General features: G+C 38.6%; 1 protein-coding gene across 3 annotated transcripts in view; it reads right to left on the bottom strand.

Annotated features, from left to right (window-relative positions):
* Nucleotides 1-16938, bottom strand: part of MATN2 (matrilin 2) — a 65521-nt gene extending 48583 nt beyond the window's left edge. For 2 of the 3 annotated variants that reach the window (XM_085302444.1, XM_085302358.1), the window contains exons 1-2: nt 16773-16938; nt 2833-3402 (exon numbers count right to left, since the gene is read on the bottom strand). In XM_085302444.1, the coding sequence (XP_085158570.1) occupies nt 2833-3402; nt 16773-16926 (724 nt within the window). In that variant the 5' untranslated portion in view covers nt 16927-16938. Of the gene's footprint in view, nt 1-2832; nt 3403-3949; nt 4061-16772 lie in introns of all 3 variants that reach the window. The other variant, XM_085302526.1, reaches the window with a different exon arrangement.
* Between the last annotated feature and the right edge of the window lie 8180 nt (nt 16939-25118).

Consider the following 25118-nt stretch of genomic DNA (forward strand, 5'->3'; position numbering starts at 1 on the left):
TCATTAGTCAGATCTCYGCAATGAAAGAGGCTGTTGTCTATATGACATCTCCACAGCTGTTGCACAAGGCGTTCGGTGGACAAGGCCAGGGACAGAAGTAATAGAAAGGGTGATCTCTTAATTAAGGAATTTGAATGTGAGCTTGCGAATTGGATTTAATTCCTGCCTATGTCACAAGTCCTTATGTGATTCTGTACAAGTCAATAACATCAATATCTTCACATCCACTGTGCTCAGCTAGAGACACCAGAATCTGAGTTTGCAGGAATGCAGGGCTCTCGGCTGCAAGTGAACGGAATGCAATGCTATATTAATGCTACATTTCTTAAAAAATGATAAATATTCCAGAAGATTAGACCATCGAGTCAATTAGATGCATTGAGTCAAATATCTAACATTAGTGGGTGATCTTGATAGTTTTAACCTTGTTTCTGTGCCTCCATTCCTCCAACATAAAACGGGGATAACGCCACTATCAAAGGACAATGACAAAAACTTTATTTGCTCCTGACTGCTCCATCCCAACTTCCATGTCTTTCCCACTCTTCTTCTATTCAGTCTCTACCTGCTTTTCTGGATTCTGTCCTCATTTCTGTTTCTCCTCCTCTGAGTTCTCATTCCTGGTCTCATTCCCCATGCCTCTGATTTGCCAGGATACTTCCTCCTTTAGCMATTACCTTGCTAATTGGTAATAAAGAGATAAAAAGGGATCCCCTGGCCTCCACTACTGTGTCTGGCATCCCTGAATCTTTAGCAACCAGAGGCTGCAACTGTAGGGAAAGTCTGTCTTAGCAGGGAATGAATCACATGCAGTTCCAATGGATTCTTTGAGAATTTAGCTGCCAAATGCAGGGGAATCTCTGCTACGCATAGGTAAATAGAGGCTAATTATGTTTACTTGTTRTTTTCTCCAAGTTTTCTCTTTATCGCTTGGCCAAAATTTGTTATCGTCTTAATGGGAACCACAAAGGCATGTTCCCCAGACACAAGGGCAATTCAGACACAAAGGCAACTCAGGAGTCAAGTTCTTTTTCCAGAGCATGAAGTCTAGCAGACTGGGTCTCAGGAGACTTAACTATAARGATGCCTTGAATTGCTTTAGGAAAAAACTAAGATGCTTCTATGTTCAGTTCAGTAACAGTTTTATTCCTCTGTGCCCCCACTGGGGAGAACTTTAAAAGACTGATCAGATATCCTGAGAAAAATCTAGGTGCTTTGGGAGGAGCGACTATGAGATGTTTAGATGCTCTCTTGAAATTCAGTAAGCTGCATGCTGTTTCAGAGTCCAGACTCAACAAAACATTAATGATCCTATCTGCTCTTTAGTCCTTGAAGCTGAAATCCATAGGATGCTAACAGCTTAAATTTTTTGTTGAATCTGGGCCCGGGCTTTAAAGCACTTTTTTGGGACCTCACCTTCAGTTCCTGAAACAGCAAATATTGTGGAGGCATTCTCTGAGAAGAGGAGACAGCAACAATCCTTGTCACTTCCATACTCCTCCATCTGGAAGGGGTGATGTCTCTATTAAGGCTCATGTGTATTTGGATTAACAGTGAGCTATACAACTCTAACACGTTTACTGGACATTGCCTAGCTGGAGAAATAAGCTTGTTATCCAGAGTAAATAGTACTTGTACTGGATTAATTTCTAAAATGCAATTAAAAATTTCAGTAAAATGAACATTTGCTGTTTGTTCAATGTAGACTCTCAATCTGCATTTAGTTTACTCCTTCTTTGTTTTTAAACGTATCTTACTATGCCAGCTAATAATATGTCAAGGAAGAAACATGAAAAAATCTATTATCTGATGAATGTCTGTGATGGTATTTTGTGCTGATGCAGTTCAGCTGGAGCCCTGTTGCTCTTTGAAACAATTTTGGAAAGACCAAGTAAGGAAAATTCTCCAGAATACCCTGACAATAAGCCCCAGTTCTTTTCTGGCAAAAACACCCTTAAGGACGAGTGAGCATTTGATCTCACCATGCATTCCTTTTCTGGTCTCTGCTGAAAATGCCTGATTTTCAAGCCAAATTTGTATGAAAATCTTTCATATTTATCTGAGGAAAAATGAAAATAAAATAATATATTTAAAATACAGATTGGAATAGATCTTCTCCATTAATTTAATGAATGAGGTATGCAACAAGATTTTTAAAGGGTAATTTCTTATCAGGTAATTACACATGGAGGAAATTTCTCTCTTGGAAAGTAGTATCTACTAAAGTATTATTTAGTTTACTGTATGAATGAATAATATCATGGTAAAAGTTTTTTCTAACTTTTTGATCTTAAAATGGAAAGAATAAAAAAGCTACCAAGTCTCTGTCTCACTTCCAGTCAMAAGGCATTTTCAGAGATAAGAATTTATATAAAATTATTACTTAAGCTTTGGAAGAGGAATCCCATTAACTCCATGGGATTTTTTTTAGCCGAAAGACCATAATGTTTATCAGTTTAAAGTGTTAGTACTAAGGGAAAACATATTTAAAATCAATAGATGAAATARCTTATCTAATATTTAAATGGCAAAGGGTTGTAATTTCATTGCTATTACGCAATGAATAGGAAAATCCTCATATGTATATTTGTCTCACTGCTTATGACCACTAGGAATTAGATCACTTTTTATGGCAGTCAGCAATAGAATTAGCTTGTTCCCATATGTATGATTACTATTCTGAATGTTCTCTGGCTAGTCTCCGTTTTAAAAATGTGTATATTCTAACAGATCAGGTTTCATATTAAAAAAAAAAAGTTTAGTGGCAGCCCACAATGTTTTTCTGTGTTTTACTTTCACCTGTGCATTCAAATTTGCAGACAAATGCCTTACCACAAATCTTTGTCTGGAAGGCAGAGGTCAGCGTTTCAATCTGACTGAAATTAGCAACTAGGAACACATGCTCTTCATGTGGCTCACTCCCAATGGACTTCAGCGTGTTCATATCCACTCTTCCCACTCCAATGGCAAAAATCAGGATTCCCGAGTTACGAGCTTTAGCAGCAATCTCTGCCACCGGATCCTGAGGTCTTCCATCTGTCACTATCATGATAATTCGGGGCACGTTCTGGTTCAGAGGTCGAGCTCCTTCTGACTCTGAAAACGCGATGTTCACTGCGTACTGAATAGCCAGTCCAGTCATGGTGCCGGTTGCCAGGTACATCATTCTCTTCACTGCTCTCTCTATATCCTGCTTCCTCCTGAACGTCTTCAAAGAGAACTCGTGTTTGACCGTGCTGCCGTACTGAATCAGGCCTACCCGGGTGGCGTCAGGACTGATGTCCAGGAACTGCAAGATGGTTAAAATGAACTCCTTCACTTTTTCAAAGTCATACGGACGGACGCTGCGAGAGCTGTCAATGATGAAGACAAGGTCCAGACGTTTCTTGTTGCAAGTATGCTCTGGAAGGCAAGATGCAAACAAAAATACTTCACAAGAATTTTGAAATGCAATGCAGATCAGGTTGACCTAAAGTCTCAAATGTGTTCTCTAAATGAACACACTGACAAGTGTTGGCAAAATATAGGAAAAATAGGAGATGCTAGAATTAAGACTACTTGAACAATCTGAATTTGGTCTCTGGGGAATAACCAGAGTTGCCAGCTACATGATCAGTATACTATTTTTTTCCACAAGCTCAGTGCCCAAAACGGGTAATCCCAATGGAACAAGCAGGTATCTATTCTACACCATACTCAGTTTTGTCAGTCGCTGATGTTGTGACCTTATGCCTTAAATACCCCAGGCAGGATGGAACCCCCCTCTGAATCACCTAGTTAGTATTTTAGTGAGCTGCACTCTATGTCTTTTGTTATAGTGCTTGAGAATTTAGAAATCTTAATGGGATAACGCTCTGATGAGACAAGGTGGTATTAGTCCTCCATTATAGATAGGGAACAGAACATGAGAGTTTCAGGTCAAAAGCATCTGTTAACTGCAGTGACTGACCTGAGATGTGAAGGGACTGATTCTTCAGGGAACTTGGCATTCAACAGCACTTCATATGTACAAAGTACAGTTCTCAATGACGTCAGCTGCAGCTGTGAGTGCTCTGCACTTCTGCAAATCAAACCCCATGATTTCAGACACATAATTAATGGCCATCTGGGAAAAGTCTAGTCTATGGAACTATCTCAGCATTAAAKAGAAATCCTGTGGTTGCATCAGAGATACAATCCAGTTGTTTGCAGTAGCATTTTATCTGACCAAAAGACTACTCTTCCTGAAATTTTCTGTTTCACTCATTCAGCACAGTCTATTTTCTCCAACAGCCAGTGAAGCAGAAATACTGCAGAGTATGTCTATATCTGACTGCTGTACAGATGACCAGACTGAGCTATCATGCAAAAGTCAGGGCTACCAACTACACTGCAAGCTTTATGGGACTTCGGGGACATTCTCTGGCTTTTATTCAGCATCCTTTAGGATTTTATAACAACCTGAAGAATACTTGATGTAGATACGAATTGCACAGASAGAATGGATATGATCTGGCTGTTCATTAGCTCTTCCTATACAGAAAGCTAGTACACAGCAGGCTTAAACCAAAGAAGGGGTGGAAATCATGGAAAGCCATGGAAACACTTGCCACAGAAGGGAAAAGTAGTAAAAGTTTTAAAAGACTTTAAAGAGCTTAAAAGCAGACTGGTGAAAAGAAATCAGATGAGGTTTACTAGACACATTAAAGACTGCTTCAGATTAGAAAATTCTTAATCCGCAAAAGTGTGGTGACTGGTGGAATACCCACAGGACATTTTGCCTTGTTCTTATACTTCTTCCCTATGCATCCACTTTTAACTGCTGTCAGAAACAGGATACTGGGTTAGACAGACCTATGGCTTCAATCAATACATCTRTTCTTATGTTCTTAAATTTCTGTACCTATGAATAAAACTGTGTGGTAGATAGTTGTCTGTTTGTTTGCTAGGCTAGAAAGATTAAAGACAGCAAGAATACTCATCAGACTGCAATATCTTCTTCATCTTACGAAGCTGAGATGCCCTTAACCAATAAACTCCTTTTCTACCTAGYTCAATTGCCAGAGCACTATCATCCATCTTATACACTGAATGAAGGAGCTGCCCTGTGGAAAAGTAGTATTTGATCATATAATTAAAGGTCATATCATACTGCACAAATACAAGTGGGCCAATTAAAGGCTCAATTGGAACAACATCTGTCTGTAGGCGAGCCTTTGTACGAGTTCACTTCYGAGCTGCTGATGAATGCTAACCATGTATTTCTGCCAGTGAGAGGGCTGAGAAAGATGCCTATTTTCACTTGTTAMTCAGAGGCCTCTTTCACAGATTACCAAGAACCTTTGTGGGCATAGAATAAAAATGCTCTTTGATGACAATAAAATGACTGCTTGGATTTATTCATGTGCAGTCTACAGCATGGCTTTATTTGTAAGYGTATGAACATGCTCGGGTTGCTTATTCTTTCAAAATCAGAGGATGCTGAATGTAAGCCAAACTGAGCAGAAGCAAAATTCCAATTCTAATGGGATACGGATATCCTGATGCATTAAATATTTTCCATCTTATTATCTTATTGATGTATATATATGATTATTACTTATTTTTAATAATATAACATGAACTACTATAGCATAATTATAATACAGATATATCACTGAGATATGATTTATGTCAGTAAGGCAAGGGAAAATAAAAATATTACAGAAAAAAGTATGAGAACATATATGTGCATTTAAGGGATAGACAGTGGAGGGAGAACTGTAAAATGGGAAAATGTAAAAGGATATTTTATTCCCTGTAAAAAACAAGTCAAAACTAAAACTGTGTTGAATCCTTCTGAATTTTAGGGTGGATTTTTAATTTGAATATAAATATTTGGATCCCAGTCTGAACTCAGTTCCTCATTTTGAAGACAGGCATGAATCTTGGTGAGAAAAAACCTGCAGAGCATTAGTGGATGATTCTAACAGAAATACACCTTCTTGTGCTAAATTACTTAAGAAGGAATATATGAATCTGAATATAATATTTCAGAACTATTTTCACTGGAAAAACTTTATACAAATATCAAACATTTGCAAATTAAAAACATTAAAATTTGTAGTGTTGTGTTGGTGATGAGGTGAGTATTTTGCAATTATATTGTAATTATTAAAATTGATTTAGTTGAGCTAGGTTCAGTGAAAAATAAAATATTACCGTTTTACTAACCAGAACTCCAACTAGGTGGTAATCAATACCAACAGATATGAGCACTCATATAAACTTTCAGTGAATTTTTTAGCAGTTCCATGGTTTTGCACCTGCCCTGTACATTAGAATATCTTCTTCCTAGCAGTTCTTACATTTAAGCAACAAACTTTCTCACAACTTTGGCAAATGTCTTCAAATCCAAAAGCAATTCCCTTCCACTGTTCTTATGAAAAGTCACATATTCCTAGGATCTAGAAATTGGAAAGATTTGTTAAACCATATGGCTACTTCTAAGTCAGCATAGATTTTTGTATTGTGAACACAAATGTTAAAAAAAAAAAATTCAGAGCATGATTTACATTATCCAAAGTCATGACAGGAACGGCAAGGCAAGAAAAGATTAATGCTTTATTCAAGATTTTCTCTTCCTTCAACATCCAGTTTCTATTTTTATTTTCTCTGTTCTCCATAAACTTCCTTCTGCCTTGAACCACCACTTTGGCTTTGACCAAGCGCACATGCTTGACTTTGCACACCCATCCAGGGTCGGCACTGGCTGAGGAGCCTTCCCAGCTCCAGGGGGAAATCTGGGGCTTTGCAGCCCACTCTGAGTCAGATGCAGCAACTGCTGCAGCTCTCCTTTCTCTCCACAAATGTGGAGCAGAAAGGCATCCCCAGGACTTCTTCACTTTCTCAACTTGGTCTAGAGGASAGGGAAACTGCAGCTTTCTTCAAGTTCTCTAACTTTCCATAAGCAGGCCTGGGATAAAGGGCAAAGGGGGAGAGAGCTGGCTGGCTCTTTTTCATAAAATGGGAGGCAGCAGCAAAAGGGCTGCTGAACAGCTCTTTCTCCTTCATACTTATGAAAATGTCAGTGGATGGACTCTCTTCCTTTCTTCTACATCCAAACTCCTCTTGTCTCTTCAGGGAAGCTGGGAGATGTCAGGGCACTGTCAGCTCCTCCATAAGAAGCAGAGAAATGGCTAAATAAGTTATAGCAGGAAAGCCTTCTCCTAGATAAGTCTGAATCTATGAGCGCCATAAAATCCCAGCAGAGAATAATACCAATCTAGACCTTTATCTGTGCATCCTCCAGTTTCACTCATCCCTATGCTCTCACAGCTGTAAGTAAGAGGATTCTTGACACTCATCTCAGCTTTGCCTGTCAGTGAAATTTCACCACTGCCCTAAACAAATGCAAGCGAGCACAMCTGTCTTGAAGATCTGAGACTGTGCCTGTTCCCTCTCACCTTATTTCTAGCTCTTGCTACAATGCCTTAATATGCTATGCAGTACCTTCCTTTCATGCTGTTCCTGTTCTAAAGCTATCAGTAATTCTAAAGCTTTATTTTAGTGGTAACCAAAGCAGGGTCAGGGAGTTTTCCTGGGCATTGGAATTTAATCCTCTACACTGTTAATATCATTGGAACAGTCCCTGGTATTGTTTGGCCTATGATTACTAACATTTTTTTCAAACAATACTCAGGCACGATATGGGAAGAAGTATGAACGGACTTGTTCCAGTAGACTGTGTGTATGCAACCGCTCCGGAAGCTAAATGTATTCTACCGTATAGAAACCCACCATTTTATACCATTGATCTCAGTGCCAGAGAGCAGTCCAAGAAACAGGCTAAGCTCAGAGGCTAGCTGGCCTGTATCCGCAGGATTAAATTCATCTTTCTGCTAAAATAGAGTGACTGTATGCAACCTGCTTRTTGGGAATAATCCCTGGCCCACTGTAATGCCTGCATCATGCCTGCGGATTGCCTGAAGATGGCTAGTCACTGTGGGACAAAGACGGCTCTGGGAATTTAGCAGTAACAATAATGATGAAGTTCTAGTGCCCAAGAATGTCCCCTGGTACTATTTAATTTATCAGTATAGACATAACCTCAAATATTTCCATTTTGACAGTCAAACTGAAACATTCAAAAGACCCAAGTTTTAGTTGATGATTTCTTAAAAGTTTTTGCAAGCCAGCTCCCTTCAAAAAGTCTGTTATTTAGCTCTTAAAAATGAGTTTTTTTTATTGTTGTCCTACACCTTTATGTCTCCTTAAAGCATTTTGCAATATGCATATTAATTACTTGGTTACTATCCTAATAAATGAGAATGGATAATTGTTAGGGAGGCAATTGCTGCATACAAAGCAAAATCAAGTTAGTTCAGTTTGGTAAATACTATAGTAATGTTAAGATATTTAGACAATGAAAAAGCCTTTTATAACAAGTATATACTAGTTCCATTTTTACGATACAATTTAGGCAAGAAGGAAGGATGAGATCAGTTAAGAAAAAATGAGATCATAGAAAAATTGCTGCCTGAATAGGAAATGCAATAATGACAATTTTAAGACTCAATATATTGTCTTTCTTAACTCACTCCAAACTGCATGACCTATAACATTGCCAGTAAAAACACCAAGTTTACTTTTACATTTTATCTTTATTTGAGTAATGGAACAAAAGCTTTCACTTGGAATTAAATAGTAAAGGAGAAAACTATTCTCACAGCTAGCATACTATAAAACTTTTTAATTTTCTCTTCTTTCTTTGCCTTTTCCTTATTTTATTTTTCYTCTAGCCCTCAACATTTCTTATTGCTTCTCTTTTCTTTACAGTTTCTTTGTTTATAAATCTTGGTATAAATCACACCAAATTTGTTTCAAAAAGTACAAGTTGCTGGGTACCAAAAAATTGTTCTTAAAGTCTAGAATTCTGTGTTTCCCTTACTAAGTATYCAGTCACAAAGATTGGGTTTGACAGGTTTGACAGGTTCTCAGACATTTCCAGAAAGACTTATCCATTCAGCAAAAAAGACTTTGATCTTCTTGAAAACAATATTCAGATTTGCCATTCATTCATAGATACACTAAAAGTAAAACACTGTGATGGGAAGGAATGATGTATGTACGCAATACCTAGAAACGTCTAGGAACATTTAGTAGCTTCATTTGCAATGGTCAGACGTGAGGTACCTTGTATTTAATATAACATTGTTTCTGTTTAGAAACATATTTTGTGCTAGTTGCTAGGATTGAATGAAGAATAATAATAATTCTGAGCACTTCTTGGTTCTAGTGAGACATTTTGCACAAGTTCACTTCCTCCCACCTTTTCTCTTTCCTCATTCTAATTCCAAGGTGAGTGAAGGGTGGTATAGTGCAGTTCTGATACGCTTCCTCGCACAGTGCCTGAGGAAGATGTTAGAAGCTGTTCAGTACCCCTTTTCTGGCATGCATACCTTCTGCACTTGGTGGTGCGCTTGTACAGCAAGTACAAGTATTGACTACACCTCTTGCCAGCTCCGGGACAGACCCTCGGTCCAAAACCTGTCCCCATAGTTCCTGGTTGTGTCGCTAAGCCATTCCCCAAAGGCCTCACTGGCCTCTGTCCTTAATCCACGGATTCATTATGAGTTTGTCAGTTCACCTATTACTCCTYAAAATATCTTCATCTAGGAATATGCTTCAGACATTTCTTTATTGTCTCTGACAAAAACTTTTCTGAACTTCCAAAATTTYTGTGAGTATTATACAACTATAGGCTCTTGTCTACTGACTTCCATTTCCTGCTACATGAGAAAGCTCCATTATCAGTCACYGTGGGAAGGTCCATTACCTTATTCTCATTTTACCTCATTTCTATTCCTTACCTGTTATCTCTTCCAAGATATTGAGTCTTTCTAATTCCAGAGCCCTCAGACTGACTCCTAATAGTTCTCCAGTTCTTTATTGAAATTAGTGCTGCCTCTGGCATGGAGCTAAAGTATGTTTTAGGGATAGTCTCAGATTTCCTTGTTCTTGCATATTTCAGCTGTTCTGAAACRGAAACTGTTGAGGCTCCTGGTAGGCATCAAGCCTGCTCCCACAGTCAGGAGGACTGGTGCGGGGGCACGGGTTGCTTTCCCTTGTAGGCAGGGAATGCCAGGATGGAGAGACAAAGCATCCTGGTAGGACCATGTCAGTGCCTGCTCCAGGCCTGACTACACCGACATTGACCCACCGCTTCCTATCAGAAATAAATATCATGTTTCTCAGCTGAAAGTAGCTCATTATGTAAAAGACAAYGAATGGACAATGATGAAGATCTGAAACTTCTGTCTTGCCTCAGCTACCTGGCGCACTCTTCCAGCGACATGGAAACAATTAGAGAGGTGAAGTTTCAAAAAATCCTATCAATGCTTTTTTTTAAGCTGCAAATGTCTTTGTTTATGGAGAAAGCTGTTAGCAAGCTCAACATTACTCATCGATCAGCTGACTTGAAACCTATCCACTGGTAACAGCTTAAGCACTAAACGTTTTTCCTGAATATTTTCAGAAATGGCATCATGGGATAGTGCCACATAGCATTTTCCCTTACTCCCCAAAACTGATGGGACATTATATCCACTAGAATACTGAATTAGTCCTACTATTTCCCCAGCACTTAAATAAGTAGATGGTCCTTTCTAGCTTCCAAAGAAATTTAAAGAACTTGTCCCTCTTCTCCCAAAGTAGTGACTGGTTACCCATCCATGCCTTTAAAATGAGCCATTTCTTMGGTTATGCAAATGTTGTTTCCATGTTTTCCAAGATAATTTTGCACATAGGTGCTCTTTTATTTACTAAGCTCAAGTACTAACAATGGAGCCAAAAACCTTACACTTCAGAACACTCAATGTTCTTTTTCTGGTTTCACCTTCCTTCAAGATGAAACATGCAGAAGAGGCTTTGTGCTTTGTAAGAATATACACATAGAGAATGGAGTTTGTAATTTTACTTGGTGAATTATTGTCAAGAAAAACTCTTTTTCGAACAGGAACAATATTTCACAGTAACAGCTATAACCAACAATTTCAGGAATACAAAGAGCATTTTCAGGTTAGTATATAACTGATAACTTTTTCTGTAGCAACAGTTATTCTTTCCTCTGTGTGGGAAACTCAAAAAAACAAAGAAAAAAAGGGAAAGGAAAAATAACGGAAAAAAGAAATAAAGAAAATTAATAATAATAATAATAATAATAAATTGAAAATAATAAATAAATGAAAAAAGAAAAGAAAGGCTTTGTTGGACAAAATACTCATATATCATATCAAAGAAATAATATAGAAATTTTCTTGTGCTGCTAGAAAAATAATGACAACCCACATAACACCAGTTACTGAATTGCCCTTTAAGACAGACATGAACAATGCTATTTTGATGCATGACTTGATAATTAATTATAAAATCTAAGTACAACAGTTGGTGAGTGTAAAGATACCATGCAGAGAAAAAATTGCCAAGACTAAAATCCAGCCTTTTTGATCTGCATGATAGTTGGCTTCAGATATATGCACTCAGAACAGRACACTATTCTGAAGCCTGTCATGGTCCCACCTAGCCAGCACAGCTTATTAGTCCTGCTTAAGAGATAAKAGCTTCTACAGCAAACAACTGACAAGGCAGGGATGTGGTTGGCATTCAAATCTTGCCTTTTTGGACTCACTGTCGGGTTGAGAAGGCACAGTCTTCACCATGAACCAGACTACCAGGCCTGAGAGCCATAGAGAGAGGGTCTACCACTGCCAACAAGAACTGGAAGCCTAATAGAGCAGAGCACTCCGGGAAACTGCAACCCTCCTGCCAACGCGGCAGATCCCATACAGGTAGGCGACAGCTATGGCAGGGAAGGGGCTTACAGCTGAGATGTTAAGATGAAAGTTGAAGTTTGAATGGGACAYCTCTCAGCTACTGAGACCATGGTTACTGGAAAGCAAAGCACATAATTTCTAACATTCCCTTAAGGCACAATTACTATAAAATGCATCGACAGCTATCTCAGAGGGAAGAAACACACGATTTCACGGATTGTAAAGTTCTTTACTCTCTCTCTTTCCAAATATAACACATCCATATTTATATGGCAATTTTATATTTTGATTAGCAACAATCTAAATTGAAATGTGCTTGATTATCTTCATAAAAGTTTGGCTACTTTTTTTATTAGAAAAAGATTTTGGTTATATTTTAGTTGGTTAGGTTATATTCACAAGGTGTAAAGCTTCTTCTTGCCTATACCTACTGTCTGGAGTAGTTTAGGTCTCCCCAGAAGAAATACCACCATAGTATGTCAAATGCATAATGTAGTTATCATGATATAATGCAAGTTTCAGCTGCAATGAAGCATCATGGTCTGGAGTCATTTTTATCTTTTTTTTTTTCCCTCTTTCATTCGTGACTAACATTTAACCTAGAGTAAGTTAATCTGATAATTTTCTTGAGGCCTAAAGTTACATACACACAAGTTTAAGAATTAGGTTGGGTATATGAATTTTTCCAATAATTTTAACTGATTGTAATCAGTACTCTGCATACTTTCTATACTTCCCTTCATTTTATTAGTGGAATCACATACATTTAACTGAGAGATAAATCACTACATACTTAGCTGCAAAATGTAATTCAGCACAGACAGGGACACTAGAGTTTAGCAGCAGCTTCTACTGAACAGAGTCCAAGTACATTTCCTTCTTGGCCTCCTCTCTCCTCTCTGTTTCAATTTTGTGCAGTATCTGTTAATCCCTTGTAGTTTTTTTCTTCTGGTGTCACGTACTATCCGAAAGAATGCTCCCTAAATTAGCTTTTTCCTCACATAAAGAGCTATTCTCAGAAACAGGTAGGTGCACAATTTACGCTCCTAAGGAACAGAAGGAATATTACTGCCTAGAATATGGTTCCACAGCTTATTCAATTACACATATGCATTTGCTTCAGAGCGCTTGAAAGAAAYACACCTATGTGACAGGAAACACGCCCCCAGTTTGTAAGAACAGTCTTTGTCAAAGAAAATAAACCCCTTCCAATCTTGCAGGTCTTGCAACAACGCTCAGATTTTGGTTTGGTTTGTTTTACAATAGAAGATTAAAATGCAGGAGGGCATAGGTCTCAGATCCCCTCCTTCCCCTCGACACACATAATCAAGCAAGCAACATCAGGAAATAGGAAGGGAAAAGGCACACCTGGCAAGGTCACTCCTGAACTCATAATCCGCTGAAAGGTGCTGCAGACCTCTGACTACCGCCTCGAGACCACAATATGGGTGGAAATTGCCATTCTGGACAGCAGATACAAATCTTGATCAGTCTATTAACAGCGCAGGAGTCCAAAACTACGTGGTTGTTGTACTGACCTTTACCTGTCTCAGTTGCACATGAAGGGAATTAGCTAATATAATAGACATTATCTGATCTTTAAAAGCATGTAGGCAAGTTTTTTTCCATTAGTGTTTTTCTTTCTAGTGTTCAAAAAGCAATGCTAAGCTAAAACATGCTTTCACTGATCTGTGTGTAACCTAACAGAGCAGCCRTACGCAGCAGGAACAGTGACTTCATCAGAGAGCAAAGTAAAAACTCTTTGGAGCTCAAATAAAATCTTTGAAAGAGAAGATTCTAAAACAAAAGATTAATTTTCTTCAAGATATGAGACCAAAGATCCAACATTCAGGATCCAATTGCTGATGAGAGAAAAAAGAAGACAGGTTTTTGTAGCAGATGGCAGTCTCCCTCTTCCCTTAAAAGTGATACAAACATTTACATTAAAACAATATTTTACAGCAATATAAAGCATACATGCTGTGACTACTACAAATACACACGTATTTCCTATTTCTAAACCTACCAGACAAGCTACAACTAAACTGCTGCAAGAAAAAACTAACTTGGTAATGAAGTTGATTATATCTGGCACAACTGACAGTTTTAAATATCCGAAGTTTGCTTCAGTGTTTAAAGAAAGAAAAGCTAGAAATGAACCCAATTCAAAGCAGTTTAGCATGCAGKAGCTACATAGAGAGAATTCCAAGAACATTATGTCTTATTGACCCTTGCATACAAGATTTAACAGGAATTATTAGGAATTGTAAACATAATTTTAAATAATAATAAGCAATGCAAAGAACTTCAAAATGAAAACAACACACACTGACATTTAGACAAGACAGTGTAGCTCATTACTTCTGATAGCTTTCTTAAAACATATGATTTATTAGACCTTATAAGATAATTAACAAATCTAAGAAATATCAGCACTTGCCTGCAAAAAAATAAATCCTCCCAAAGCTGGATCCCAAATACCTGTATCTATATTTTGACAATGCCACAGGATTTTTTGTCTGTTACATTTTGCTTAATTACACTGTATGTTTCCTGAGGAGAAGTCCTTTACTTCTATACACGGCCAGTATTAGTATTTTACCAGTAAATATCTATATCATAGCAGTGTTCTTGGTTTTCAAATAGGTAAAATAAAGAAAAAATGAACAAAATTATTTTAATGTTATTAATAGTTACATAGCATTATCCTTCATTTTAGTCCTAAAAGCATAGGGACCTCCACCCTTGCATTGTTATTGCTCTTYTAGGTATTTGTTGGCTCTTTGTAGCTTCATTGCTCACTCTTGCCTGCCAACCAAGTCTCTCCAAAACAGTAGTAATTGTCATTACTAACACTACTATTTATAATTTACATATGCTATAGAATAGGACAGGTTCTGCTCCCCGTAAAATTGCTATAAATCTTGAGTGATTTTATTATTTCAATAGAACTGATATCATTGAGATCACAATTTGGGTCAATTCTTTCTCGTATCATTTACAATAACTGGTGGTGAAAGCCATAGCTTTCCAGCTTTCCAGCAGAATGGCATGTATTTTACCCATTCTGTTCTTTACAGAGAGGCACATTTTAACCATGCCACTATTTATATGCAACTGCTGAATTTGAAGCAGGTGACCTAATTCATTACAACAGAATGCAATGCCCAGTCTGACTCAAAAGCTGCCACGTATTTTTACGGGCTAGACCAGAAAATGTCTCAAGTTTCTTGCATTATTTAATGTCTTGAAAAGTTCTTTTTCTGTCAGTGTTGCCAGAATTATTTGCATCYTGCACATACCAAACTGAATAGGGAGCCAGAATTTTCCAAAAGCAGAGACCACAGAATTGCTTGACTTTTGAAAGAAGGAAGAAATAAATTAGTCAATACATTTTGATTTATATTGAGTGCTAATATTTTTAATATATTCTGCAGTGTTTAGAATATGAAAATGTGAATATAAAAGCAATTAAAAATTGTAAGCAAAAAAGACAAACTTGGAAATACGACACCTTTTAGTTTCTCTATGTGACACACTACTGTTGCATTCATTTTGTAGGGATATAGGTAGTTCTTTTCTTGAAGTAATAAATCACTTAGTATATTTGCTGGGGACCTTAAAATTTACAGGAGGATGCTATTTAATCTCATTTTTAAATCTGGATTTTAGAAAAAGGCTGGCCCAGGAAGGCATGAATGTAGGTGTCTCTCTTAACTTCTGCTGTTCCACACCCATGCTTTTTGCAGGCTAAGATCTCCAGAGCAGCAGCTTTTAGCCTGCATCCACAAAACACTGAGTGTCTCAAGACTGTGTCTATTGGTCATGAGAAAGACAAATAAAAAAAGGAAACCTGTTGTCATTCAGCTTAAATTTGTTCTGCAAGAATTGAAAAAAAACAGTTTTAAGTTAATAAAAACACAGACTGTGAATGGTACTCCATKTATTTTGACATGTTTAAAGGCTGGCTTTGTAAATGTTGTTTGGAGAAGAGTTTCACACTGATAAAAYCTGGTGCTCCCTCTCTCTGCCACCTCTTCTCCCATATTCTGGCTTTGTTTCTTCTCCGTTTTTCTTCCCAGTACATCTTCTGCAGGACACTCCACAATGCTCATGATCACCTAGATTAGGTGACCTTTATGGGCAGGTAGGTCACATAACATCTCCCAGGGCTGGAGAGAGTTATCTGATTAGATCTACTATTAATGTGTATCATGAATCCCTACCCATGTCCAAAGACCTCAACCATGCAAGGTTTTCATATTCCAAATTTTTCATTTAATCACTCTATTATTCTAAAAAAATGAGCAAAGGAAAATGATTCTAAGTCATGAACTGTCAGCAGATGAAAAAGTTGACCAGAAAACTGCCCGATGAAGTAAAGCAATGATCAACAGGAGAGATGAACCTTATATTTTCAAAATATGACAGCCACAAGTTAACTGCCATCCCTGTCCTCTGATTTTTGGCACAATAGGAAAAATCATTATAAAGAAAATTAATCTGACAAAATGAAGAGATTAGTACTTAACAGTATAATGAGAAGATCCATTTCCTTAGCTGCTGATTTAATTAGCTCCAGTTCAGTCATCTTTACACACACCACATAAATATGGCTGTAACCTGCTGGATGGGGAAAACACAGCTTTGATACGGACCAAAATTTATTTTCTCTAAGCAGTGAAAATAAGGTCTTTTTTTTCAGTGCAGCAATCCTGTAGCAAATATTTATTTTATAACAGTCAGATAAAGTAGATCTAGTACCCCAAAAGGAAACACCTTCTTTCAACAACTGCTAGCCTGCCTACAAACTGTATCTCATTCCTGCCTGCAAACAGCAATGTCCTTTTTATTAAACTAACTGAGTCAAGATTTGGCCAGCTGCTCAGACCTTTATCATTTGTATCTGAGATGGCTTTTGATGGCATTTTCCTCTCTCTCTCTCTCTCTCTCTCTCTCTCTTTCCCCCAAATAACTTACCAAGCAGAGCTTGTGAGTTAACATCCCGTCTTTGTGTGAAATGTGCTCCAGGAAGATCTCTTGCCATGACTGAGCCAGTCAAAAGCAGAGCGTGTCCCAACAGCAGAAAGAAACATGCAMTCATTTTCTTCATYTTCAGGAAAGAGAGGGACATTCAAGGATGCAAAACTGCATAAAGGAAAGAAAGAGATAAGCTCTCTGGTTACACAAGAAGATACACTGCAACCACCCAGTTGCATTGCCTCCCTCCCATCACATACAAACATGCAGGTGTACTGGCMTGGAATAATACTTACATCTTCAAGAAAGAAGATTTACACAGCAGAGTAGCAGTTAGGAGACCCTGCAGAGTCTTTATGCATATTGACAGTTAAATTCATAGTTAACAATTTAAATGTATCTAGTCTCACAATCATTCATAARAATCAAGAATACTTAAAGCAAAAAAGGGATTTTTTTTTTCGGTGAGCCTTTCAGCATAAACAGGTTTAAGGAGGACACAAATATATTTTCATCATTCTACTCAGCCCTCTGTGTGTTGTGCATTTTTTCAGAAACTTAATGATCCTAGCAGTCTGAGACACACCTTCTCCAGAAAATTTTGGAGAAAACAAGAGAGAAGAGAATACACTCCAGAAGCAGCAGCTTTTAGTGTGAACTGGGAACAGCTCATGCTTCATTATTCAGAAGAGTGTYCAGGGTTGCTAACATGGAGATAACAGTGCAAAATGAAGGGATCTTTTTTATTCAAAGAGAAAACTCTTGAAGACTCGTAATGAACATAACCTAGCCATACGTTAAGGAGAAGTTTTTTCATACAAAAGAAAAAAATAACTGGCAAGATTCCTAGACCAAGAGATGACTCACATCCAGAGGTTTATTAAGGCACCAGCAAAAGCCATGGCTGACCCTGCCCACAACCAGAAAGCTATCACGRTCATGCTAAATACTCATCTTTTGGCCAGGTCCCCTATCCATGGGYTTCCTCAGCTATTCCTTCTACTTTCCCCCAAAATTTCATTGTTGTGGGTCATGAAGAGCCACTCGAAGGAGCTAGATTCAGCCTTGGAGTTGGTGATACAATGAATCTGGGTTAAGAGCTCTCCCAGGCATGCAAGAAGATGGGTAAAACYAACTATGCCGAGCGTTTCCAGCATTCGAGTCAGAAACAGATGGACACTGCAGACAGCGTACACCATCAAAAACAGGGCAGCCTTTTGCTAAAGGCAACAATTGTTACTGGTGCAGTCTACCACTGAAAGCTACTCTCAGGTTGTTCCACACTTCTCAGGACATCAGCAACAAACTCCGAGCTCTGCAAGGGGCTYTCCCTTCTCTCTGGCCTGTTCCTTCTACATACAGAAGGCAAATGGGCCTCAAGGTTCTAGCACCAGCATTTTAGAAGTGTAGAAGCTAGGCTCAGAGAACTAAGGAGTGTAAGTAAGTATTTCTCATAATTATCTGCAAGGCTGTCATAGGAATCATGCATGAATAGCTCTCACGAAAGGGTCATCTGGCCTGGTTATCCATGGCATCACTCATCTCTCCTTCCCATGCCTCCAAAACAGCTGTGGAGATTGGGTTAATCTCTAAATAAAGCCATTTTACCTACTCCTGCTGGTACACTAACGAAGAACCAAATACACTATGGCAGACCATCTTCACAACGCGTCATTGAACCACCAAATAGGAGCACATTGCCAAAGAAAACTGTAGGAAGTGACTCAGGACAGTTCTACTAATTCTACAAAGCACCCCAAACCAGATACTCTTACATTCTGCCATTTAGCCTACTTTATAATTTTGCAGCAATTTTTAATATTTAACAGTAATTTCACATTCACTAGACACAACTTCTCAAGCAACTTGAGAAATAAGGGGAGAAAAAGCTTTTTCTGTTGTGATTTTAAATATTTGAATTCTACTACAAAAAGTTTATATAACATGCAAATATCRTAAATTAGCTAAACAAATAAACCAAAACATCTAAGCAATCATTCATCTGATGTCACTGAATTCTGAAATATATTAAAGAAGTACGGGTAAATTTTCAATTTTGCATGATTTCACTAGTCACTTTTGAAAAGTAAGGGATACTAAAGAAACAGAAGAATTGAAAAAAAATGTCTAGTTTTCTGGGTTTTTTGTTTTTATTTTTTTAATGCAAACTTTACATAACTTCTACTGTTTAATAATATCTCATTTTGGAAACCTTATATCCTTAGATGTCAATACTTTTACCAGCCTAACAACTGGAACATAAGCATACATACAGTTCCACCAAAAGCCATGCACAGCTAAGAAAACAAACAATAAATCACCTATTATCCACATCCTCCTACCTCAAAAAAGTGATTTAAAGTAGTTTCAAAATACAGACGAAAGCTTTAATTCTCTCGTATTACAAATTCTGATATACAAGATTATTTTTCAAAAAAAAAAGTTAAATTCAATCATCTTCAATGAGAAAAACAACACGCTCTTGAAGCCAAAAGATGTGTATTTGAGAAAAGGCACCACAGAGCCAAGCTTTTCTTCATTTGCCACCTTTTCATACACACTGAAAGTTCCTGTACTGTTCTCCTGAGGTGGTGAGAGGCTGGCCTTATATTCTTTGCTCTAGTTCCAGGTACATATTTGCATCTACTGCTCCTTGCATTTTTAAATGGCCAGTCTGCATTGTGGCTGCAGGGCTTCCACACAGACAGTCCTCCTACAATCCCTTTTTTATTTTCTGGATCTTCTRCAAGGTTCCCTGTCTTCATTCTGGAAACTGGATGCTGTTTGTTGCACCACATTTGGTATTTAGCACCTCATTTTCCTAGCGGCATAAGCCAGGCTCCTGGCACCACCCTAAGTGGCTGTGCATTGCTGGCTAACCCTTGCTCTACCAAGCTCAAAACATATTCCCCATGCACTAAAGTTATAAAATATTTTAGTGGATAATTGGAGAATATATTTCAGGCACTTTAATTCCAGCTGTCACTGCAGGGATATTCATCATTATACCACCAGGAGCAATTCACCTGAGCAGACCCATAACCAAGTTGTTGTGTGGCAAACATCCCAAACACCTCAAGAGCAAAGAGCACCCACAAGTGCAGCAACATGTGGGGCTCAACCACCAAACAAGAGCACAATGCCAAAGGAAACTCCAGTTTCAAGCTCCAGTTCTCCATTTACTTAATCACAGAAAGAAGATGAAGAGGGCCCCATGCAGGGCTTTCAGGGCAACCTGAGAGCAGGCAGCACAGCACGGTGCTCTGCTGGACATGCCTGCAGTATCTGTAGCCATCTCGAAGAAGTCTGATGTAGAAGAGGATAAATTTCCTAGAATATGGCAAGTGAATATATGGCAATTTCAGGCTTCCCTTGCTTTCCTGACTGCTAATAAAGGGAAAAATGAAAATATGCTAAGCAAGAGATAAAGATTTCCTTCGCATTTCCTTATCAATTTCACCTGTGTTTACTTAGCTATATACCCACACAATCAAGTGATTTTTCTGATGCACTGTAATGGATTTTCAATTTTCAGGGAATGTAGTTTAAGAATATTCAAAAAAGGAATTGTGACTTTATCTTTAAAGTATATATTTCCTTCACTGGACATTTGTCCACATTAAAGGTCAAGAGAAGTCTGCTCTAGCCTTTCMAATATCTTTTCTTGGAAACTTTCTTAAAAGGGATTGATGGCTGTGTTTTGACAGAGACATGACTGAATATTCAGTGCCAGCGGTGACAAATYAATGACCTTCTTCATCACATGGTGTGTATTATTCAGATTTGTCCCTTTTCCTGTGATAGCTTTAAATAATGGCAGAGGATAAGAGATGCTCTGTGGTGCATGCTGAAGTCAGCATCCTTCTGGATCTTACGCCACTCTGGGAAGTAATCGATGCCTACAGATTTGTTGGTAAGCAAGAATTCTAACTGGTCGGTTAAGCTAAGCCTTGCTATTTCACTTCTGAAATTCGTTAGGGCTCTCTGTTTTCATGAACATTTTTTTTTGCATAAAACACTTGAAAACCATCAGTACTCAGAAAATTTCTTTCATGTAAAATTGGGAAACCCTTCCTCTGGCCTGGAACACCACCACTTTTCCATTCGGGTACCTTAAAAATGTACCTGTCTTTTCTGTGCAGCTCAGGATGAAAGATAAATTGGAAAACCAGGGTAGTAAAATGCTTCAGCTTATGCCTCCCACCCATCTGGATGGTCTCCTTTGTCACCTTGCCATACAAATTCCTTTACGAGTGCTAAGTCAGATCCACAAATTCTGTGGACCCCAGCCTCTTCACCTTCCTCAGGTGCTACCAGAGCTGGCAGAAGGCACTAAAAGCATGGTTCTCAGCAGTTCACCATCTTTAGTGACTACAGATGACATCCCATCTCTCAGGCCTTACACAGTTTCTCATCCAAGTGGGAAGGAAAACACTATAGAGGCTGCCTTCAGCTTTCTTCAAGTGACAATTAAAACTGACAGCCCTTTATTTTCTGTAAGCTGCCAGCATATATAACTTCGATGTTCTTAAGTTATAAGGATCATAAATGTATACAAATGAAAACATTCTGGAGTTCTTTCAGTACTCCTCATTATCCACTCATTTTTAAGGTAACAGGAAACTGCAATTAAATTCAAAGAACCGAAGTTAAAGAAACTGCAAGTGATCTATGTAAATCAATAAAATCATAGTCCATGTTCCCAAAATAACAAGCACAGTTAGTTACATTTAAGCTGATATCTACTTTGGAAAAACTATCAGCTCTTACTATATTCAAGCTATAAAATATTCCATTCTCAATCCCATCATTTCAAAAGTTAAAAAAAGAGAAAGACAGGAGGCACTTTAAAGCCCTGTTAATTATCATTTGGAACATTTTCCAAGGTATTTCACTATCCACAAGCCAGCACATGCATTACTAATCTATTACTCATCAAAATCACTGTGTGTGGTAGGGGTGTAAGGACATGGAGTAATAATAATTTCATCCATCTCTCTCTGGACCAAGTTGCTGATACAGGAACTTTCCAGCTCTGAAAAATTACTATAGAGTCCATCATAGCCCAGAATCTATTCCATTTGAAAATATCTGCCCCTAGCTCTGCCRGTGTTGTGCAGGAGCCACTGGCCACAACTGGGAGAATGGCATTTAGAGCTTTAACAAGAAGCACCATCTTGCCATCATCCTTACAAAAGACCATTCTACTGGCATCTCATTTCTATCAAAGATAATTGGATTTTCTCTGTGATGTCCTTGTTGCACAAGCAGGCTGTCTGGTTGCATTAGGCTCAGCAGAAGAGGACAGGTAGAACTCTCCTAAATTCATGGTTATCAAATGCATCTCACTGATGTGGCCAAATCACTAAGAGGGAACATCAAATCAGAAAGGTTGCAGATGCTCCATGTATATGAATTCCTCATCTTCTCCAAACCCTGGTGGTAGGTACGTTTTGCAGAGATATGCATGAAGCTATTCTTTATCAATCTAAAATAACAAGTTCCCAGAGAGCAAGAGTAATCCAAAATCTGCAGTGGATTTAAGACCAGAAGTTGTGTATTTCAGCACAAGAAGACTGGGACTAATCCTTTACTTAATTCATGAAGGTCCATGAAGATCATCCTGACATGGAAGCTCTGGGGCCATCGATCGCTGTTTTGTGTCTACAAAAGGGCACAATCCCAGCATGTGATGGCAATTTGCCTGCTCCAGACCTGCCTATATATAGGGTACAAGATGGCAGCCACAAATTCAGAGTCTTCCAGATTGGTTTCACATGTTCACATGCTGTCCTTGTCTAGCATCTGTCCCTTCCTCAGTAGCTAGGAGGACCTCCACGATCTCTCTGAATGCCAGATGCCCCTGCATTGTATAGCAGTGGAAAGAAACTCCATCAGTAAACTCATTCTGATTGCTACTACAAATGCCTAAGACTGAGTTGTGTTTTGGATTAGTAAAATCACACATGACAGCAGACTGAAATAATTTGCAGCACGGAAAAGTGAATGAAAGACTTGAAATGCACTATAGACCACTTCCTAGAAGGGAGGTGAATAAGGTTATGCATTCAGCCAATTACTTCCACAAACTCAGCACTGTGAATACTTTTAAGTAGAGTGTGGCTGAAGGCACTGCAGCATACATGAGGGCAACCACACGCTGGAGCCTATTAGAAAAGCACTGTGAATAGTGGGAGAACAGCTTGCCTATTCAGGCATGGCAGCCAGCTACGCGCACACAGGCCGTGGTGGGTATACATACCAAAATATAAAATGTATCAGAGAAAGCAAAGAGTAGCGCTCCAATTCCACTTTAAGTGCTATTGTGAGATGTAAATACCAGAGTAGCACTTCTTCACAATTGGCTCAGTTACCTTAGGAGCTTAGAGAGAAAGAYTGTACTATATTTTGTTTAAGATGTATATTGACATGTATAAATTAATTTTCTGTACTTCTGATGCAATAAAGAACATTAATGAATCTATAGTTATTTCTAAATAATTTGTCTAAATCCCACATCAAGTTCTTGATATCACTGTGGTAAAACTAATAACTAATAAATCATAGAATCATAGAATAATTAGGTCAGAAGGAACTCTGGAGGTCATCATGTCCAACCTCTGTGCAAAACAGAAGTTAATGATTACTTCAGTAATTTCAGAAACTTACTATACAGAAGGTAACAGTGATGTTGTAGCATCCATAGTACAGCTTAGTCTGCATACTTTCCAGCAGTCAGACACCAAGATTTAACAGCAAGAACTCTTGTTTTATGACAGTATCCATCTCCCTGTTATGATTTTCTTCAGTTGCCACTTGGACAACAGACCTTTTCATTAACTTGTTCTTTTCGGGCAAACTCATTTGCACTTTCTGGTTATGAGTATGATCTAAACATCAGAGTTTCCACAAAGTTCCCAGAAGCATAGCATGGCAAAACTGAGAAACTTTGCTTTTACCAGTCTGAGTAGGTATTATATATTAAAGCACATACTATGTGACATATAATACGTATTTGGGTTGTTTACTTTTGTCTCCGTAAGGTACAGTTACACACCATAACAGAGTGCTACTAATTGCAAACAGAAAGCTTTTTTTAAAAAAAAAAAAAAAGAAAAAAGAAAAAAGAAAAAGAAAAAAGAAAAAGGTGCAGTACTTCTAAAATGTATTTGAAAACCCATACTGATCCCAGAGCAGTAAAACAATAATTCACTCTGGTAGAACAGTAATTTGGAGATATAAATCACTGCACTCCAAATACTCGTTGCTCATAATGAAAACACAATTTATCAATATAAAAAGGAGCACACTATAAGAAGGAGCTTGTTTATGATGTTCAAATTATAATTAAATAGCAGAGGGTGGTGTTTCACTCTCCCACGGAGACAGTCTATAAGTCATGTAAGAGACTTAGATCTGATTGCCCTTCCGTTAGTTTTCATGAACTGACCTAAAATATCTTTTACAAATACAGTTAGGTTCCAGTTCATAAGCACWAGAGCATATGTTGGTTTGTTCATGAGAAGTCCCAGTGAAGTCAATGGGAAAATTCACATAATTAAGTGTGTGAATACTGTGTGCAGAATTTAGGATCTTAGTTGCAGTCCATGTAACTGGACTGTACATCTTCTTAAGATATAAAATAAATCAAATTTAATTTGATGAATATATTTAGAATGAAATTAATAAAGAGTACATTAAGACAAGTTTAAAAATGTGGAGTTCAGAGCTGACACCTCTATAGAAGTAGTGTATCATTCAAAAGTGATTTTGGTATCAAGAGGTTCAGGATCTTGTGGAAGTGRTGGCCCCAAAAGAAAACCCAAGCATTCAGGAAGCATCATGTAAGTCAGCAGGCTGCATTCTCCCCTCTGAGCCAACACCAACCCACCGTCAAGCATAATGTCAGTCTGACACTGAAAGCACTTTCTGAAGCAGGAATATCTGGTCTTTAAGGATCCCACAGCAATCTTCATACGACTAAGGGGCACCGTCTAGCTCGGGTTTGCAGGCGGGGTAAGTACGCTGCACGCAGCGAGCCGCCTCCGCTCCCTGGAGCCCCGGCGACCGCGCTGCGCTGCCGCAGCCCGCGGGGCTGAGCCGCCCCGCTGCGAGCTGCCGAGGCAGCTCCGCTGGCCACCCTCGCGGAAGGATGCCCCTCGCCAACGGCTGGCTCCGCTCGCCCGCCGGCTCAGAGCTAACTCGTGTTTCTCCCCTCACAGCGCGCACGCTGCCGCACGAGTTGCAGGCGGAGGGGAGGAGGCAGGCGGGTCCCTCAGCCCGGAACGGTCCCGAGGGAAGCGCGACCGCTCTCCCACGGCCGAAACGCGAGCAGCCGAGCGCCCC

The sequence above is a fragment of the Rhea americana genome, unplaced genomic scaffold, assembly GCF_003343005.1.
Source record: "Rhea americana isolate MKP2758 unplaced genomic scaffold, rheAme1 scaffold_0, whole genome shotgun sequence".
Classification (NCBI taxonomy): Eukaryota; Metazoa; Chordata; class Aves; order Rheiformes; family Rheidae; genus Rhea; species Rhea americana.